The sequence below is a fragment of the Sturnus vulgaris genome, chromosome 9 (genome assembly GCF_052056855.1).
Source record: "Sturnus vulgaris isolate bStuVul1 chromosome 9, bStuVul1.hap1, whole genome shotgun sequence".
Lineage (NCBI taxonomy): Eukaryota > Metazoa > Chordata > Aves > Passeriformes > Sturnidae > Sturnus > Sturnus vulgaris.
In genome coordinates this window covers 9711588-9732956 of record NC_142251.1, presented here as the reverse complement: position 1 = coordinate 9732956, position 21369 = coordinate 9711588, and the positions used below count along the sequence as shown (strand labels likewise).

The window sequence follows — 21369 nt, the reverse complement described above, 5'->3', positions numbered from 1 at the left end:
AGAACTGGGTATATTCGGTCTCCCTACAAATAAGAAACAGCCTCAAGACGCCAAGACAAACAGCAGTCGGGGAGATTCAAACTTCTTGTCGAATTTATGGGCTGGGGTCATCTTTCACCTCCTTCCCCCGTGTGGTGCAGCCCATGGCATTCATCACTTCACCGCCCGGCGGGAGCGGCTGGGCTGGGCTGCCTGAGCTTCCCGACGGGAACGGGGCCGGGAGGGCACCGAAGACCAGCGGGGCAAACCCGATGAGGGGGCCGATGGGTTACAGGGTTACAGGGCGGGGCTAGGCCGGGCTCCGAGCGCCGCCAGGGGCAGAGCCGTGAGGCCAACTCAGCCTCGCTAATCCCCACGGCTGGACTTTCACGTTTGAACCGCCAGGGCCGGGGCGCGCTCCCGGCGGAAGCGGAAGGGCCGGGCAGCAGCGGCAGGAACAGCGGCAGGAACGGCGGCGGTAACCTCAGCAGCAGTGGCAGCAGTCAGTACCAGCGGTGAGTGCGGGAATTCTGCAGGGCTGCGGGGCCGCCTTATCGCCGCTCCACCGCCCCCCGCGCCGGGCGGGCCCGCCCTGCGCTGCCCCGATAAGGGCCAGGTGGGCGCCCTCGGCCAAAACGCAGAAGGGTTGCCCCCATCTGTGTGGCAGAAGCTGTTGCAGCTGCTTAAGCGTTGCTAATATTTGTATGCCTCTATATATTAATGGACTGCATACTGTGGTTTTACTGCTGGAAGGGTCCTTGCTTTTGGTTGAAAATGAGTTGTACCTGTGAGTTGATGAAACGGGGTAGTTTGCGTTACTCTGGTTATTGATGCATCCTCCAAGCCCTACACTGTCCTTGAATTACTCTGAGCTTTAATTCCTTTATGTGAATATGGCACTAGGCTGGTGATGTTAAGCCATAACCATATCTCACTCTAGTTTGCTTTTATGTTTGTTTTTATCTCTGCTCTTCTAAGAAGAGCTTCCAGCTTTTTAATGAACTGAATAATTATGGCTAGCATCATAAATTCTCCTAAATCCCCTATTTCAGGGAAGAATCTGAATGGAAAGTACTAACATGTTTTTTTCCAGCGTCTGTAATTCTGATGTGTTACATTCTTCCAGAAGCTATTGTTCAAATCTCTCTACAGTGTTAATATGCAACGTTACATGAAGCAAGATGGTTCTTAAAAATGTGCTGATGCTAGTTATTGATTAAATGTGTACCTTGTCTTTTGGGCTGAACTCTTGCCTTTAAGATGATTGCACAACGTGGTTGTGTAAAGCATAAAGTTGGTATCTAATTTCTATTATAGGCCAAAGTGAATCAAAAAGCCATAAGTTTTTAGTCGCATTGCGTGATGCAAGATGTCCTTATTTAGGCAACTAAATTCAGGTAAACAGCACCTACGTGCATGTACCTGGCTACAAAATGGCTGTGCAAGCTCACAGTAAAAGAGGATACTGTTGGCACTGTCATTCTGCCTTCTCTGACCTCCTACCCCAATCAAACAGAGGTACGACTGCAGTTTGGTTCACTAGTGATTGTCTTCAGCACCAGTAGCTGGACTTAGCTCAGTGCAAGTCCAGGGCTGTTAGTTCAGTGTAATGATTGCCTTGTACCAGGAGGTGCTGGCCCATTACAGTCCTGATAAGAAAGGCACTCAGACTCTAAGGTATCATCTCAAATGATGTTTTTTAGAGCTAACCCTGTAAAGAAAGAAGAGGGTGTTGATAACTGTGCATCCTTTCAGGTTCTGGGAAGCCCAACTTGTGCAGCATTGAGGAGATCTCACACAGCACAGTGTGCAGACCCTGTCCATAGCAGAGATTGCCCTGTTTTGGTCATTTGGTCCTCATAGGGATTCTTTTACAAGAAAACACCTCTATTCATCATTTCTACTGTCAAACAGAGAAGATGCTTGCAGGAGAACTTCCTGCTTTTTTAGATAAAGGCAAGGACACATACGTGGTATAATTGCAGGTATGGAGTGAGTTACCGGCAGACTCCTGTTCCAGGTTGCTGCTGAGCTTATCCTGCAGCTTGTGCATCCCACAGCACGAGGTGTGAAGTGCAGCACAGGGCAAGCCTGGACCTACTCAGTTTAACTGTTACAGGGATCCCCAGCTCCTTGGTGTACAGCGGCCTTCAGGTCAGACCACTCCAAATGCTCTTGTATGTCTCTCTGAAAAACAAGGGTGCTGTTTGGTGTCTGCTCTTAAATCTACAAGAGTTTGGCTTGAGAAGCTAAGCAAGAAATTGAAAGCATAAACTCTGTGTGAACATATCCATCAGCTGGGACCTAATCATATGAGGAAAATGACAACACTGAGAAAGCAGACCTGTTTTGGGATAGTATGTAATATGGATGCTGAACTCTGAAAACATCCATTCCTACTACGTAGTCAGATATTCAGCTAACATTGCATTCTTCCACTCGTTTTTTTTTTTTTTTTTTTTAACTAATGACATTAATGATTTTGGATGCAGCAGAGCTTGGAAAGTAACTGAAACCATCTAGCCAGCTTTGGAGCTCATCCTGAATGCAGTTTCTTTTCAACTGTTTGAGCAGACACATAGATTGTCAGGATGTTGGAACATGCTGTAAGCCCTTCCTCTGTTGATGAGAAAGCTTTTCCATTGTGAGCAGAAAAAGTAAATTGTTGCAACTTGAAGAATTGCTCCAAAACTCTTTCTTCTTTTTATTCTCTAGGCAAAAATGCCTGCAACATGCGACTTCATTACACTCCACACTGGGCAGAAGATGCCTCTTGTGGGACTGGGAACTTGGAAAAGTGACCGTGGCCAAGTAAGTGGCGATGCTATGCTCTCAACTAGTGTGTATGTTTATGTACTTTTTTTGAAGGTCCCAGATCTGAGGCCTGGATCCTTTGCTGGAGCTGTTCTAGTCTTGAGTCCCCTGAAGTTGAATGTATGTATGTATTTATATGACTAAGGCCTTAAGGCACAAAGAAAGCGGGTCCTTCCAGAAAGGAAGATCCCTTCAGACTTGTTAACCCTGGCCTTGGGCACTGATGCTCTGGGACATAAACCCAGAAAAAGACCAATGAGTGGTGTTTCTATAATATGGTACCCAATTCTTGCACTGGCAAGTCCTCAGGCTGCTGGTCTGACCAGACACCCCTCTGGCTTAGGCTGTTGACTCAGCAGAAAGTGTTATTTTGGGAGGCAGAAACTCAAGTTGTTCTTGTAATAAGTCCTGTTCCAGCAGCCAGCCAATGGTTAGCAGGAAAACAAAGAACTTGCTTGGGTCAGCCTGCTTTTAGAATAAGAAAGCTCATGTATCATTAGACATTCACTCTGCTTCTGAATGCAATGAATTGGCAAACACCACACTTGGAAACAATTCTGTGTGTTACTATAAACAGTCTGTGGGAATGTTTGTGTGCTCCATGGTGTGCCTGCTATTGTAATGCTTCTCCCCTTTCTCTGTCTTTTTGTATCGCTTTCATTTAGTAAAATATACTTTTTTTGGGGGAAGAAATTGTATATACTTCTTCTGAAAGGTAATGTCCACTGGTACTTAAAGAATTGTGGAATCACAAAATGGTTTGGGTTTGAAGAGACCTTAAAGACGATCTACTTCCAATTCCCTGCTGTGGGCAGGGACACCCTTCAACTAGACCAGATTGCTCAGAGGTCAATCCACCCTAGCCTTGACATTTCCAGGGATGGGGCATCCACAACTTCTCTGGATTATGCACACCACTGCATGTCTGTGCAGTAAATAGATGTCTCACTGCTACTCTTCTGTGAGCTTTATGATGTTTTTTGGAGTATGTTGGATGACGCTGTGTTCATGACTGAGAGGGAAAGTTAAAATTCTTCTCAAGATGTGCTATTCTTTCATACCAGCTAGAGGAAAAGGTGGGAAACAAGCTATGAAAATCTATTCAGAGCTATTTTACTGTGGGTTTTGCTGTCCAAACAACTGTCAGGACAGTGGATCTGTTGAGAATAGAAGCGATACTAATGTGGAAACGGAATTGGTGTGAGAGCTCAGTCAACCTCTTAAATGAGGAAGACTTGCCACTTAAAACATCAAATCACAGCTGAATTAAGATTGTTAACATGCACAAACTTAATGGGTGAATTTCTGTGCACTCAAAACAGTTAAATGTGCTTTGTCTAAAGCAAATGTCTGAAACTAAACAAACACAATATGAATGTGTTGTTTATTCTGTGAACTAATTGTTCTGAGAAACATGTGGCCTTAGAAAGGAACCAGGACAGATCCTAGTTGTGTATAATTTAAACCTAAATCAGTTGGAAATTGAATCAGTTGGATTTTGCCTTAATCAGCAGTGCTGCTGGCAGCTGAACCCCACACAGGATCCAGCCATCTTCTCTGGATTTCCTTGGAAGTCATTGGGAGTCACTTCTTTGGAATATCTGCTGTCTTCAAACACTTCCTTGTGGAATGTATTGAAGGCAAAATCTAGGGAGTGTAGTGAAAAGGGCCAGAATTACAGAAGTTGTTGCTATTCCTATGGAATAAATTAATTTCTGCTTATCACTTTTGAAAATGTGGGGGCATAGCAGCAATTTGACAGTGTCCAGATGATTTACCCTTAAAAGGATGTGCTGTAGTTCAGGGATAATAACTACTATTGTGAATTAAAGACTAGAGGCCAAAAACTCAGAGAAGCAGAAGAATTAGCATTGATTAAATTTGGTTTAGCTGTTTCCCAAGTAGAGGCTATTTATCAAAAGCTCTTTTGTTCAAGGGCTGCATTAGAAGCAAGTGTGGAAATGGATGGCTTTTAAATTATTTCAGGTAAATATTTTGCAGATTGTAATTCTTTCCCTTGCCAAGATTGAGTTATTTCTTTATTGCTGCTGTTACTGTTCCTGATTGTAAGCAAGCCTTGACCTTGTAGACAGATCTTAACAGTCCTGTACAAAGGTGTCATTGCAGCCTCAGTTTCCTAGCTATTAATAGGAGGAAAATAATTGAATCTAATATCATGTTGAAAGACTACAGGATTGACAACGTTCAAAATAATAGGATGGTTTGTGTTTTATATGATCAAATGCTAGAAGAGAAATTTGTTTTGTATGTTTCCATAGGAATATGAGGGAGGCTGTTGAATGGAAGGGAGCACAGTACAGAAGTTTATGAACTGGCAGCATGAATGAGTTCAAAGAGAAATCCATTCAGACAGGAGCATCAAGAATATCAGTACTGTGGCTTTTTGATATTGCAGCTGGATTATGTGAAATCCTTTAATGCTTTGTTCTCTACTCTCAAGTGAGCTGTGCTTTCAACCTGGAGGATTGATCTCCCCCATGATGAGCAGCCTAACCTGCAGTGGCAGAGGCTGCTTCTGTGGGACAGGGAGACACAGGACTTGCATTTCTATGTGAAACCTTGGAAAAGCTGAAGAGAAGTGCACTTCAGAAAATCAGTCAGACAGGGTGTCTTGTGACAGGATTGCCGATTTGGGGAAGAATGTTCAGTTCTTGAAGTTTGTTAGACAATATAGAGAATCCTGGTTACAGGCACCAAAAAAGTCACTGGTGTTAAGGAAAGGACTTAAATTCAACATTTGAAGGATAAGAGGAAAACCCCTTTATTTTAGGTAACACCACCTTTTAAATTGACATTATTTATCTGGTGGTATGAGTTCCTTTTCAGCAAATTTTAGTGCAATATTTAGAAACTGATATAGCAACACTTGGGTTCTGGTCATAGTGCATCTGAACATCATGTGCACTGATTATCTGGTTTTTTCCTACTTCCTGTCTGCAAAAGGACTGCTAAAATTTGTCAACTTTGCAGGAAGCAGGGGAGGCTGGTCAGAGCTTTTTCTTTCCCAGTAGTACTGAACTGTTAAGAGTGGAAATCTCTTCATAATGGCTTGGGGCTGTGCATGAGAGGCTCCTGGGTCACTTGAACTCTGTGTTGCCTATAAGTATAAAGATGGCTTGTTAGTTTTTTAACCACTTGAGAAGCAAATTGAAGAACTGGAAATCTAGTAATGGATATTGTATTTAATGGGAACTTGCAGATTGTGTTTCTGAATCTGCCACTGATATTGTGTTCATCCATCTTCAAAAGAGGGTGAGTGGGTGGCAAGGCCAAGTCCCTTACTGGGATGTTTAAATGGGACTGTAGTTCCTTGGACTTTGCTATAAAGTGAAGGAGTGTGAGGCTCCAGCTGCAATACCTGTGTCTGTTTTGGGGCAAATAATTTGAAGAAAGGCACGAAGCAGCTGATGAGGCAGCGGCAACAGTGATGCAAGGTTTGGGAAAGGTGAGTTGTGATGAGAGGGGAAGCACCTGCAGTTATGTGGTCAAGAGAGGTTTGAGAGGAGCTGTGCTGGCATTTTGCAAATGTGCAAAAAGCCCTTGCAAAGGGCAAGCTGTGGATTTCACGTCTGAGAGGAATGGGATGTGGCATCAGGGCCACCTTTGTGAGTCATCTAAAAAACTTTGAGCATAAAGATTTCAAAGCATTTGAATAGACTGCCTGTCATAAGAAGAGCTATGACAAATGTGTGTAGGAGTGGTCTGGATTTACTCTGCCCAGCTGTGGGCCTTGAGGATAGACTGGAAGATGTCTCAAGGTCCATTCAGACCTACTTTTATTAAGACCTAGCTTTTTACTTCTGTAGGGATGGATTGGTGAGTCACACTTGAGCTGTGTGACTCAACTTGCCTAATGCAAAATAAACTCACTAATTTCTCCTTTCATAGCAGTATTGACATGCTAAACTAAAGAATATATGGAAAGTTTGAAGGGTCATTTGGCTATTTTTACTTCACAACAACAAATACCCACAGGCATATGAATCTTCAACTGCTTCTGTTGTGTTTTTGTTCTCTGTCCCCACCGTAAAATGCATATACCTCTCTGAAGTTAATTTCGAAAATACAAAACTTCCTGTTAAAAAGTACTTTTTAAAAACTTAACTTCTATGTTATTATTTTTCCCCTGCAAAAATGCCTTTTTTCTTTTTTTTGTTGTTTTTTTTTTCACATTTCCTCTTGATTGTTTGCCTTTTGTGTGGAACAGGAGCTCTCAGTTCACATTGGAATGTCTCAGTAGGCTGGGAGTAGCTTACCTAAATACAGATTTTTTTTTTTTTTTTTTTCCTCAGATCCAAACCTTATTTAAATTATCAGTCCCAGTTCTTCAGTGCTAGAAATTTCTCAAAACAGGCTGATAAAACAATACAGCCTCTTGTTGATCACTTTGCTGAGGTGTGTTTGGAGTGCTTTATCTCTGTTTTTCTCTGAGTGATGTCTGCTTTCATTTATGGTAAACTTTGTGCCTGTTTGTTTAAAAAAAAAGAAAGTACTAATCTGATACAGGAAAAAGGGAGTTCCAGACATAGGACACTGCTATTTTTCTGTCCCTCTCCACAAATTTCACCTTTTTGGAGGTTGAATACTGAGTCTTAAAAGCTTTTACTATGTCTCAAGTGATTTCAGAATTACTCGGCCCTTCATCTCTCTTGACCTGAGAAATGTCTTTGTCAGGTGAAACAAGGACTGTAAATGCCATCCTGCTGGAGAAAGGAAGAGTTTACTGCTGTAATAGAAGTGCTTTGTCATCCTGGCTAAGGGAAACTGAGCTACACTCCAGTTTTCCTCTCAAAATGCCAAAGAATGTAGTCAGAATATCCTGTGTGTGCTTTTACTGCACTTCTTGACAAGAAAAACAAATTACATCCACCAGTAGGAGAGAGATGTCCCATTTCATTTCCCTTTGCCTTTTTGTAGCATCTGAAAGCAGGACTGTACACATATTTGCTTGGTATTACTAATTTTGTCAGCTTTAAATTTGAAAATACTGGTACTTTGATTAAGTTGAAAGAAATCAATTTCCCTCTAACCTTTGTGGACATATTTTTTAATCTCATGACAAGAGAGGTGTGATATCACTTAACATTTATGGCCCTATTGTATCAAGCCTTTTACACAGAGTGATTTACAGTCTCCCACAGTCTAGAGAGACAAGTCAGTGAGGTGCAATGTATAGAAATCCCTGTGCAGATTGGGTGTATTATTCTTTCCATAGTACTTCAGAAGGAAAGATGTAAGAGTGAATGTGTGCTAACCGTTCACAGGAAGTTAAATGAAAGAGATTTTACTAAATGGTCATCAGCTTAATGGGACATGATGATTACACTGGTAACTGTAGTAATTCTTCATTCTTGCACAATCATTTATAGAAATCTTTAGTCAAAAGCTCCTTATGAGTCCTCACAAAGATGCCATTCTGTGTTTCCTTCTGGTTTCTAGACTTGCTCCATATCTGAGGCCCACAAGTGAAGTTGGTGCTTGTGCTTCATTAGAGCTTTCAAAAGCAGATACAGATCTGATGTAAAGCACCTTGGTTTCCAAAAATCATTCTGGCTTTTGTGTGACAATATGGAGCAAGGGATGTGTTGCTGTTGGCAACACCTTCATTGTCAGCAATGTTGAAAGCAAAATATAAAGTTGTAAGTGTCATCAGGAGTATCCCAACAGTATGACTTTCACTGTTGTGCAATCATGAGACAAGAAGGAAAAATCTTCCATAAAAAAGCGCTGTCTTGGTAATTAAGTATGAGTGGCTGAACCAAACCCAAATGGTGGTGATTCTGGAGTTAGAAGCCAGGCTTTCTTTACTGGGCAAGAGGAAATATATTCCAGGTTTGACTGATTTGTCACTTTGATCAGAAAAGTTGTCTTCCTAAGCCATGACTTATTTGAAAATGGCTTCTCATAGCTCATTTTATATTTAAGAAGTGTAACAACTACAGTGAAGAGTAGGGATTTGGCCTATGTGGTGCATTCTTGCATGCACAATCCTGTGTGCACAATACATTTTCTTGTTCCTCTTGGAGTATCTGCCAGCAGTTTGCTCTTCCCCCTAAGGACTGTGCCACAGAGATTCCAGATCCTCCTGTTTGAATCTCATGACATTATGCAAGTCTGTGTTTTTCTGTGGGGTGTTCCTCACTAAGTCTCTTAGCATTTTTGAACTTTTCCGCAGTGCCACATCCCTTTTCAGTGAGTGCATGGGCAATGTGTTTCTGGCTGCAGGTGAAGGAGGCAGTGAAGCACGCTCTCAGCGTGGGCTATCGCCACATCGACTGCGCGGCCGCCTACAGCAACGAAGCCGAGATCGGAGAGGCCTTCCAGGAATGTGTTGGGCCCAACAAGGTAAAAACACAAAAGCCCTGCTCACTGTGTGCTGTGCCAACACTTACAGCTGTCCCTTGTGAAGTTAACTTTTGTGGCTTTTCCTGCTGGTCTAGCCCAGCTGTTTGCTGTTTATCAGGAGAAGGCATGAAATAAGGGTTTCTTTCCTCTTAGAACTCTCCTGGCTGTCATGGTGAGGAAAGATTGTCAGGGATATTTGGATGCTATAGAAAATGCCTGTGGTGGTGGTATTTTTCCTTTTCCTGCCCCTTTTCCCCTCACCAAGTATCCCAGTTTGGATACTTTGGAGTTCCCAGAATCAGTAGTTACAATGTAAAATATTTGTCGTAATTTATATGAAAAGTTGACTCTCCAGTCTAGCATGCAATGAGGGATAGCCACAGCAAATTTAGTTTTTTGGTCATTGATTAAATATCAGCTGTAGGTTTTTTGGTTATAGATAAAATGAGTGAGAAAATGTGGTGAATTTTAATCTTTTTTTTAAGACAGTGATTGCATATGAAAGGTTAAGAAATGTGACTCCAGAGTCTGCACCTGAGAGATTGAGGCCCACGTATAATGCAGTGTGACAGGCATTCATATGTATGAGCTGAGATGGAATCTTAAATTTATTCCCTAAAGGGGCCAAAAGGATAACCTGCATAGCCTCACAGCCCATGCAAAGGAAATTTTCATGTTCTTGTTTTCCTGCTGTTCCTGCCTTGGCTTTAGGGCAGTCTCTTTGTTATGTGATGTGCTTGAGAGAGGCTGTTTTCAGCTTGCCCCAGGGATTCTGCCCTACTAGACAAAGGGAAGCATTTTGTTCAGTTCATATTAGCTAGCTAACTTAGAACTAGAATTTGAATCAAAATTATTTTAAAAAGAATTTTTAAGTATCTTCCTTTTAAACACAACATCCTTATGTGAAACACAGAAATAATCGAATGGTTAGAAGAGAGAAACTAAGGAATTAATCATTCCAAATTCTTCAAAATAGACCTGAGTGAAGTTTTGTCAGACACGAGACAGTGAGAAGTATCCTTTCTGATGGAATTCTGTGCTTCAGTTTCCCAGTGTGATCTCCCTTTAGTATTTTATTCTTTCTAGTTAACCAGTTCTCCATTGTTTTATTTCTGTTCTTACCCTTTCAACACAGGGTACAGGGCTCTCAGTTCTTAGCATGTTCCTTCCACAGCCTAGAAACTCAAATGCAGAGGTTTGGGGAATCTTCTGATTATTTTCCCACGCTCTTTCCACAAGAAGCAATATTGGGTTATAGCATGTGATGAGTAAAGTAAGTTAGCTGGTTGGGCCTGGAATATGTGAATTGCTAAATGGAAATTTCAAAATTTACATATGAATAAGATGAATAATCTTTCTTTTGGCTACATCACACTAAGTAATGGCTTTAACCCTTGAATTGGAAGTTTTGGAAGAGTGTATATGTAGAAAGGATTTTTTTTGTTTTGTTTTTCAAAACTTCTAATTGCTAAAGTATTTTATATACTTTAAGACTTGCCACTATGTGTATTTCTCTGGCTCTTCTCCATCCAGTGTATTTTTGAAAGGTTTAATTTGTAGGTTCCATGTGTTACCTGTTTCAAAAAAAAACATAACAAACCACAAAACTTTAGTTGTTCTTTTTGTTTTAAAACTAACTGGGGAATTGTTGCAATTCTCTTACTGAAGTTTCTCCAGTATATTATGCTCTCCTTCCTTTCTTGAAGGTTATTAAAAGGGAGGACCTGTTTGTAACATCAAAGCTCTGGAATACCAAGCACCACCCAGAAGATGTAGAGCCAGCGCTGAGGAAAACACTTGGAGATCTGAAACTGGATTACCTGGACCTGTACCTCATGCACTGGCCTCATGCCTTTGAGTAAGTTCTAGATGCAAAAGGCACAGAATGCAGAAACACCAGGTTTACATAAGTGGCTCATGTTATATCCTGAGGATGTTCTTTCTGAGCCATGAATTTCTTCCCGTTTATGCTGCCTGCAAGGTGTTTTTTGGTGTTTAAAGTTTAAAACAGTCTAGTGCCTTCATCTAGGCACTGGGGAAGTGTAGCAGCTGTTCTTGGTTCTGCCATTGGCCTGGTAACCTTGAGGAAATACCAGAACTGCTTTGTGCCTTAGTTGTACTGATCTGTAAATTGGGAATTAAGTGCTTCATAAGGACAACACTTTTCACTTGTAGTTATTTACTGTACTGGAGTGGACAAGCACATGCAGTATCATGGTGGTATCTGTATGAGGTGGAAGTGAATTGACTTCTTATGACACAAATTGCAGTAATTCTATGATTTAAAGAAATAAGAGACAAGAAAGTTTTCCAGTTAAGTGCTAAATGCACTTATCCTATAATCTCATGAGAAGCACAGTTCCCTATTCCATTTCCTTGTAGATGTGGAAGTAGTTGTTTCCACATAATCATCAAAAAGGCAGAAGAAATAAATCTCCTTGCTAGATGTTTGCATGGAGTCTTTGCTCAAGCCTTTTCAGTTTAAGGAGCCTCTGTTCTGCAAATCTGAGAATGTTTTTCCTCCTTCTTGTCATATGAACTGAATTTTACAGATGTCATACAATAATGATAAGATGAAAGATGCTTAAAGTATAAATATATTCCTCAGCATAATAGAATGAGGAAATGTTTTTAACTCGAACTGGTCTGGAGGAAGAGCTGTTAAAAATTCCCCTTGTTGTGCAACAGGTTTGCTTTTCAGTTGCTTGGAAGAAAACATTGCTTTGATAATGACACATAACACAAATAATAATGTATATTTAGATACTACTAATACTTAAATTTAGATTGTATTGTGACACTGTTGATAAAGCTGACAGTCTAACAAAGCAGTTTCATTTCTTTTCTCATTGGAAAAGGTATACTCTGCAGTTTTCCATTATTTCTGCTTAACTGTTTTAATGCATGCTTATTTATGATGCCTGTTGCATTGGGAGGCCAAGGAATGTTATTTACAGAGAAATTAAAACAGACTTCCAGATGAAAATCACAGTGCCTTTAGGTCCTGAAAATTACTCATTTAATACAGTACTCTTGAAGATGAGGCTGCTCTTCTGACTTGAGAGCCCATAAGGCTTTCAGAGTTATTTTTGGTTCTAGATTTATCAGTGACATGAAGAACCCCTTGTACCCAAGTACTGCCATTTCTCACACCATTCACTCCTTAGCTAGAGCAGTGTAAGAGTCTCAGTGCTGAGCAAGCAGAGTCCTGTGGTGATTACAGAGCAGTGCTCTTCCCAGCATGGACTGCTCAGAGACCAGTCATAGCCCTTTGGCTGCGGAGGTGGCACCTGGCACAGCTGGGTACTTTGTGTCTGTTTGGGTAGGTGGTTTTAGTTAGGTTTTTTTGTTGTTGTTGTGTTTTTTTGAAATGTGTTGGTATGACTAATTGGAAGGAAACGCATCCAACCTATAAACAACACATATATGTTAAGACTTCTGGGAGAATCTGTGCTTGTATTGAGTAGTGACACAGCTACAGAATCCAGAGGGAGTGGGAAGGCCAGTATCCTTGGAATACTGTTTCTCCTAGATAGCTCTTAAACCCAGATCCCTTTGGTAGCAGCTCCAAGCCACCCTCTAAGCTGCTGCTTCCTAAATCAGCTGTTTTATTGGGATCAAAGTTGCCAAGAGCTGCTACTGTGTGTATAGTTCTGTGTAGTCACTGCTGTATAGGTGAGTACTTCGAAGTGCTGTGTAACAACTTTATATAGGAAAGACTGTCTCGTGTAATCACTCCTTATGTCATAAAATGGAATTGAACAGATTCATTCAGTTTGTACTCTGTCCTTCAGAGTATGCAGAAGCTTTCAAGACTACTTTGAGGAAGGTTCTTTAAGTGAAGAACTAACATAAATAATTTGGTGTATGTACTTACACTTCACCTTTGATGCTGTAGACGAGGGGACAATCTCTTCCCAAAGAATCCCGATAACACCATGCGTTATGACTACATTGATTACAAGGACACCTGGAAGGCCATGGAGAAACTGGTGGAAAAAGGTCTTGTGAAAGCCATTGGGCTGTCAAACTTCAACAGTCGTCAGATCGATGATGTACTAAGTGTGGCTACTGTGAAGCCAGCTGTGCTCCAGGTAAGGTGGATAAAGGAGACAAATACCTTTCCTCTTTGTCCATAAGAGTGAAGAATTTGCAAACCAATGTCAAAAGGTGCAGCTTCTTATTTGCAGGGAAAAATATAGCCAGCTCTGCAGGAGCAGGCACACAGAGGCTGTCTTTCCCAGCAGATTGGAAAGGAGGTCTACATCTATGATCTGTGGACATTTATACCTGCTTAGATGAACAGGTCTGTGGAAGAGTTACTCTTCCATGTGAGGAACAATTTAGTCTGTAAAAAGGAACGATTTTGAGGGAGTAACTTGAATCCCTACTGCATAGAAGTTCCTTGCTTGTTGGATGATCTGTTTGATACCAATGGAAAGTCAAGAAACAAGCTTAGGTGATCTCTTATTTGTTTCCTGTAAGCTTAGCCTACCAGACACTTCTTTCTCCTGGTAGTGACTTGAGTTACCAAGGTTAACTTAAACCTTATCCTCATAAGTTTTCTGGAATCTGCAGTAAACTCCTGTGATAGGTTTGGTGCTTTTGTGCTTGACTTCCTCTTTGTTTCATTGTGTGTTGATATGTGTTCTGTAGCCACTCATTGTGGGTCATTTTCATAGGTGGAATGCCATCCTTACCTAGCTCAGAACGAGCTGATTGCTCACTGCCAGAAACGAGGACTGGTGGTCACTGCCTACAGTCCCCTTGGCTCTCCGGATCGCATGTGGAAACACCCAGATGAGCCTGTGCTGCTAGAGGAACCTGGGGTCAAAAAAATTGCAGAAAAATACAGCAAGTCACCTGCACAGATCATCCTCAGGTACAAAATAATTGTGAGAGATGTGGTGTTTGGGACCCAGCCTTCAATCAAGCAAAACATACAAGCTAGAAGAAATCCACTTAAACTGTGTCAGGGAGGGGTTAAAATCACAGAGAGTGCCAAAAGCAAACCTCATTTGGTGCTTATTTTACAAAGCTGGTAGAGTTGGTCCTGCCTTAGGGCAGGTAGACTAGATCAGAGGGGTCCATTCAGGGCCTGGATCCATGTCTGAGATAGTTCACATGGACTGATGCCATGTCTGGGACAGTACCTTTTCTGCTGGGATATAGCAATAGGACAATTAAGGCAGAAGTGTACCACATCTGAGTGCTGCCCACTGAATTTGCATGTGGCCAGTTCCTTGAAGCCTCTAGTGCTTGCACTCGGGTGGGCTCGCAGGAAGAGGGGCTGAGGAAAAGATTTGCCTCCTTTGCACTGAAGAACTATTTGCTGTTCTGTTTTTATATAGCCAGGTACTGGATTAGGAAAAAAGGTGACTGAGTGATATCCAGCATGTAATCAGCACGTTGTATATTAAATGAGAACAGAAATCCAATTTTTTCTTGACTGGCTTTGTATCCATCAGCATCACTATCACAGTCTTAGGCAGTAGCAGGTTACCCAGAGGGCTGAATATGTTCAAGATTTTGTGCTCAAGCCACAGACAGGCACTTCAGTGATCTGGATTTTCATCTAGTTTCTGAGTGGTTGTCATGTTAGAACTTGCTTGAAATGCCTAAGTATGTTTTTCTGACTGTTTCTTGGGTTTTTATCTTAAAACAGTTGAAGCCTGGATGCTTGTTCCAGGGCATGAACATCTTCCCCTCTCTAATGAATTCAGTTGTTACTGTCTTGTTTGAGCTTGAACACACCAGGTCCTAATAAGATACAGGGCTGTGTCACTCCTCTGGAGATTTTTATTTCACAGGAATGGCATCTTTGCTGCCACAGATAATTACTCAACCAAAACAAATACTTATTATTCTTGGACTGCATACACAGACAAAGTTTCTTACCTCCTCTTGCAGATGGCAAGTGCAGCGTAAAGTGGTTGTCATTCCCAAGAGTGTCACTCCTGCTCGCATTCAGCAGAATCTCCAGGTAAGCTGAAATGGAGTTTCAGAAATGCCTTTCTCATGTGAGTAATTGCTATACTGTCCTACAACTTGCAGAGCAGCAAGCTGAGACACTTGGTTCATACTTGTTCATCAACGTATGCACACGCTGGCGAGGGAGGGTAAAGATGCTTTTTGAAAACAAATGATGTTTTAAGCAACTCGGTGTGTGAGTGTGTGCAATACGCACATGCACAGTCTTGTTATCAGAAGGTAAAGAATGTACTTTGTAGAGGTCTAAATGAAAAATCTGTACTTAGTTTTTTTTTGAGACACAGATTTATTGAAACAGGGAGTCTTCTAATTATGCTCAATGATTCTTATTTATGAGTAGTAGTTGCTCTATCCTGCAAGTGATGGCTGGTGACTACTTCTCCAGCAAACTGCCATTCTAGTGATGCTGAATGAGTAAGTGTGGTTCACTTCTGCTCTGAAGTAGACACTTAAGAAATTATCTGAAAACCTTGACTTTAAATAATCTTGAGGGATGTTTTTGAATTACCTTCTTGGATCTTTTTTCATAAAGATTGGCTGGTTACATACTTGCTTTTAAGTAAGGAATTGCTTCTGTAACTGTTACTCCCATTAATCTGAATTCTGGCATGTAGTGGCTGCTAGAAATCTTAAGAAATTCCCATAAATTCTGCAGTTGCTTGATGTTTAGATCTACACGGAAACAGAATATTTATCGATTAGGCAGCACTTACTGTGAGAAACAGTCCCACTGCTTTCTGTCTTAGTGGCAGAGCACTATGCAGTACCAGTGTAAGCTCAGAGCTGGCAGGTATGAGTTTAATTGCAATTTCATATTTATTAGCAGAAAACAAACTGATGGCAACCTATGGTTATTGAGGAAAGCCTCTGGCTTTTGTTTTCAGGTGTTTGACTTCAGTCTCACAGAAGAAGAGATGAGCCACATTGGAAGCCTGAATAAAAACTGGCGTTACATTGTGCCAATGATTACAGTAAGTTTTGTGTGTTTCTAATAGTTTTCATTATGTGCGTATGGCCACCACTTGGGATTTTTACAGTTTTGTTTCTTTAGTGTTCTCATCAGGACTACTTACTCATAAGAATACTGCATCTTCTTAGGGTATCTAAGATGAAAGAATTTTTCAAAAGCTGAGTACAGAAAAGGCAGCTTGTTGAAAACTTCTGTCCTCTGTTTTGGACATGGGTGGCTCTCTCTTGAGTTCTTATTACTAATTCCCATGGGTCTTTAAGTCAGAGTCCCATCTTCAAAGCTCACCAAACTGCTGCTGATTTGTTCTTCTTGAGTCCAAGCCGGCTAAACTCCATGGCATTCCTCCAGAAGTCCTCTTGGTCTTTCTTTTATTACATTAAAGGTCCTAAATTTGTTCCTTTTCCCTCATTGCAAAGACGATAGTCAATGCCTAGTTGTCTCCTGTCTTTATAGTGTTTCTCATTTCTTTTTGTCCTGCTTCTGACTTTACAACAGAAAGCTGTCATTCCCTGGTGCATCACTGGCCAGCAACTGTAACAAGTTGTGCTATAATGAATCTGAAGTGATCCCTTCTCTCCCATACAGTACCCTGTACAGATAGAGGAAATCTCAGCAAATTTGGGAGCTGTCAAACATAGCTTAGCCTCTTCAGTGCTTTGCCTGTAAATTTTCCTTCAGTAGTGGCTGCTGGCTGTAGGAAATTCCTTGGGGAAAGCTTTTATCCAGGATTTATCATTGCGGATTTTTTGAATACTTGAGAGTAAATCAGTGACCAGGCCAAGTTAGAAAAGAGAAGCTGTGAATGTGTGGGGAATTACTGTCTCATATCAAGGGTAGATATGTGTTACAGCTTTCACTGTTTGTCATGCTTACATGAGCCTCAAGGCCACCCTTTTAACTGTATGTGTGCATAAATATAAACCCTCACATCCTTGCAGCCAAAATTCTCTCTCTGTTTTATGAATCAGGAATTTGTATACCAAACAAGCAGCTTAGCTGCTGATCTGTGTGAATGAGGTAGTAACAAGCACTGACGTTTCTTTCAAGTGCTTTGCTACTCATGCTGCAAACAAAGTTGTTTTATTAATGAAACTGCAAAATACATTAAAATATAGCCTGGCTTGAATGAGCCAGGGATAATTCATGTGCTTTTGTTACCTGGGAGACCTGATCAGATCACAGGGATTCACAAAGGAGAGATGAAAAACAGTTCAAAGTGGCAGCCCATCCAGCTTGAGAAAGGGTGAATGTGATGCAGCTGGGCTTCAAAGATATTGCCATATTGTCAGATAACAAGACAGGAAGAAGCAAGATGAGTAGAGTTAAATCATGTCTCTGTAGCCCTAAGATCTCTAAGGGAACCTTTTGTCTCCTGCCCATCCCTTCTGGGTTTATTGGAAAGAATTTTCATCAACTGTGAATTAAAATCCCTGCCTAACCTTTCATGCCTATCTCTGCTATGAATCCAACTTAGTGTCTGGATTTCAAAGTGTTACATGGCAGTGACATGAGAGCTCCTATCATAACTGATGAGACAGTTCTTGGCATTACTGATCTATAGCCACAGGTTCTTAAAATTGTGCCACTCTCTTCCTGGTTGCGTTTAAAGCCTGGGGAGAGGCTATTACTTTGCATGTAGACAATTAAGGTTGCTTTATACTTTTAAGGGTTCAGTATCTGGATAGAGTTTGGAAGTTACCTTGCACCAATCTGAAATCCAGGTATTTTTGGAAGCATATAATTGGCAAAGGAGTATGCTTAAGTGAAACTTAAATGACTGTCAGGCCAGGAGGGGAGAAATGTAATAAGCACATCATGATCTCTTTTTAAGAGTTAGCTACTGTTGACCTGCAGGTGTGTTCATTGCTGATTTTATCCCCTCCTCCTTCTCTCAAATTCCTGGAGTAGACTGGAATCAGTGATTTGAAAAATTGCTTCTGGCAGCTGCTGTCTTGGCCTGCTGTGAACAAAAATGCTTGCCTGTTCTGTGTGGACAAATATGCAGGAGGACACAACTGGGGGAGAAAGTGAAGAATATGAATTCTAGGAACATGAGGAAGCTGCTGGCTTTTGAGAGAACTTGAGGAAACCTGAAGCTACTGTGACACTTCTGTCCTGTTATAAGGGTTGCCTTCACTTGACAGCTCATTTCTAATTCTATTTTAATTTGAGCATTAGTCAAATGCTACACCGTAAAATCTTCATTCTGTGCTCTGCAGTGCCCCCAGGTGACTCATTTCACTTAAACAGCTCATTGCAGGAATTCCAGTCGCTTTGAAATGCAAGTTTTACATTCAACGCTAATGGGGCACTTGCTAGTGGATACTTGGTTTGGAAGTCCCTGTGATTTCCCTCTGCCCATAACATTTTGAGTGATCACTACCATCATGTTTATATGTATAAAAATCAAGGATTTCTCGAATACAACTTTTATCGAGGCATTAGTTGTTTAACTTAAGTTTTGGCTGGATGATGCTTGCCTGATACATGGAGGAGGTGTGTGCTCTGGGTCATTGCTGCACCCAGACTTCCCCAAACGTTACAGATGAGGTTTTACCTCAGCTACATGGAAGTTGGGGGTGTTGCAATGGACTTGGTGAAACTAGAAATGCAAGTTGTCCATCTGAATGCTTTGAGGTGGGATGTAGAAACTGAGACTTCTGCATGGCCATGTCTGGTTTTGGGCCAGCCTGAACCTCTGGTTATCTGTGAATATTGGTTTCAGTGCTCCCATTTTACAGCTGGACAAGCTGGTCTTCTGTAGAAATGTTCCTAAAAGGAGTTCAGTGACACTGTTAATGCCTCAGTATATGACCCTGAACAAGCCTCTCAATGTGTTTCATCTTATCTGTCTCTAAAATTGGCAGTCCAGCAATTCTCTATCATGGAAACATGGACAAAGGCTCCAACTCCAATAAAGTGTTTTGAAGTGTGCACGTTACAGCACTCACTCAGTAACAGCTACAAGGCTTTTAACTATCCTTAGTCAAATTCTTCAAATCTCTGCAGCTTGAGAGACTCTTGCTCTAGGCTACAGATGTGTGTCTTTTCTTTAAAGAAAGCTAAGAGGACTTGGGAGTAGAGGGAAGAGCTCTTGTTTAAGCTGAAAAATGTACTCCCAGATGTTTGGGATACAAAGGTTTAAAAATCTAAATCATGGAGAACTTGAAACTGTGAGTAAGAATGGATTTTATCTTTCTGACTTGAGTCTGTCTTGTTTATTTCACAGGTGGATGGAAAACTAGTAGCCAGAGATGCTGGACATCCCCACTACCCCTTCAATGACCCCTATTAACTACTGGAAAATAAGGTGTTAAAGTAATGCTCCTGTGCCTGCCTTTCCACAAAGTAATTGTTACCACGATTGGTCAAAAGCACCATCCAAATTTAAACATTCCTTCCCAAGTCGGTTTTCCTACAATGTGCTATTTCTAATCGACCTCCTGCCTGGAGATCCTGTAGCTTCTGTGCCAAAGTTTGTGGAGTTCTTACGATGACTGCAAGCTGGCTCCTGAAGGCATCAGATCTTTTGGAGATTAGAGCGATGAGTCAAGTTCCAAACACATCGTTATCAGACTAGGGCATTACTTTGGGTAATTACTTTGGTCATACTGTGAAATGGTTTTGAAAACTTCATTTACTGCCATGATGAGGGAAAAAAAGGGTGAAGGCGTGAAAAGTTTTTAAGACTAAAGAATTGCTCAGCCATCAACTTTGGTATCTTTATTAATAATTTTTTACACAGGGGAAAAAGGTGAAATGTGCTACAGTTGCACTATGTCCATAAACCATTCATTAAAACCCAAGTAATCAGCTCAGTACTTTTATCCACTTCATCGCACTTTTGGGACCTAGAGTTCTCAATTTTCTTTCTTTTAATTTGCCTGTAGATTTGAGCAGAATAAAAGCAGACCCTGGAGCAGGCCTTCAGGGCAATCTTCTCTTTTGGTTGTTACAGTGCTGAGTTTCAGCTCTTGACAGCAGCTCTGACTGTATCACAAAAGCCACAAGAACTTTTCAGCAAGTCTTGCAAAAAAACATCCTGCTTTTCCCGTAAAGCTGTCCAGTGTTTCTTTACCAAAGATGTCCATTTTGAGTTCTGGAAGGTCACAAAATTAGTTCCTAATTGTACAGTAAGACCTAAGACCTTTCAGAGCTCCTGATGTTTTAATGTTGCATTTTTGGCTGCTGCCAAAAAATGTCTTTGGTTGATGCTTAGGAGAGCTGATCCTGTCTCCTGCTGTACCACTGATCTGCTGGTAATTCGGGATGAGTTATTTGCCTTCTGTGCCTGTTTTCCTACTTGCCATGTCTGTGTTCCCCTGGCAGGGCCTAATTTGCTGAGTGCTGATGCACTCTTGGACTGAAACTCCATCTCTAAGCACAGTTTCCTGTTGTTTCAGTCTCCTAAGGAATTGGCTGGTCATCTGAGCACAAAGGGCATGAGGTGTTAGTACCTACCTGTGCTCTGGTGGTGACACTTCTGTGGCCTTAGAAACATCAACACTATTTTCGTCCTCTCTACCTGTTAAATAGGATTAATTTTTTCCCACAGCAGTAGGAAGAAATTAGAAAAATAGTCTTATGTATCAAATAGTTCAAAAGTTAAAGAATTAGACACTTTAATTTGGATAAACTCATTTGCAATAGGCCTGTAGCAGATCTATGTATTCATTTTGAGCATAAAGCCTTCTCAGGTAATTCCTGCCCTGGGCCTCACAGTGTGCAGCTGAACTGCAAAAAAAATAAAAAGAGTGAAACCCATTTATCACTCCTTGTAAACCGCAGGCAAAATTTCAGGCACTTCTCTTCGTTTGTAAAACTCCTAATTCCTGATGAATTTGCCTTAGTAGAGGAAGCCATTGCACCTCATTTAGGATTCTTTACAAGACTGGACATTTTCTCCTAAAGAAAATTAAATTCCTGTTGGTTTCTTTAATTGTTCTAATCAAACACGGTAACTTTGAATACGGTTCTTGTTCCAATCATCAGGCAAGCAATTGTACTTTGAAAGCATGCTGGAGACTGCAGTGTCCTGCCAAGGACAGTAGCTTTTCTTGCTTGTCTCACTTGCATGTTTGCTTGTTTAAATAAATTCTGTATTCATTGTATGACTTTGAGATGTTTATTCCCTCTCTCTTATCTCAAGCTCCCCATTAACTTTCTCTAGTTATTTCTCTGAGCAAGAGTACCTAGGTGCGCTGGGAGAATTCCCAAGAGAAGCAAATTAATGCCGTAGCTTTGTGAGC

The 21369-nt window shown here is 41.2% G+C and overlaps 1 protein-coding gene across 1 annotated transcript; it reads left to right on the top strand.

The window, feature by feature from the left end:
* Positions 1 to 224: 224 nt before the first annotated feature.
* On the top strand, positions 225 to 21231 carry AKR1A1 (aldo-keto reductase family 1 member A1). Its single transcript, XM_014872073.2, has 9 exons — positions 225 to 494; positions 2695 to 2790; positions 9040 to 9159; positions 10866 to 11017; positions 13058 to 13253; positions 13842 to 14041; positions 15070 to 15142; positions 16035 to 16121; positions 19350 to 21231. The coding sequence occupies exons 2-9, from the start codon at positions 2701 to 2703 to the stop codon at positions 19413 to 19415; spliced, it is 984 nt and encodes a 327-aa protein (XP_014727559.1). The 5' UTR covers positions 225 to 494; positions 2695 to 2700; the 3' UTR covers positions 19416 to 21231.
* The last annotated feature ends 138 nt before the right edge of the window (positions 21232 to 21369 follow it).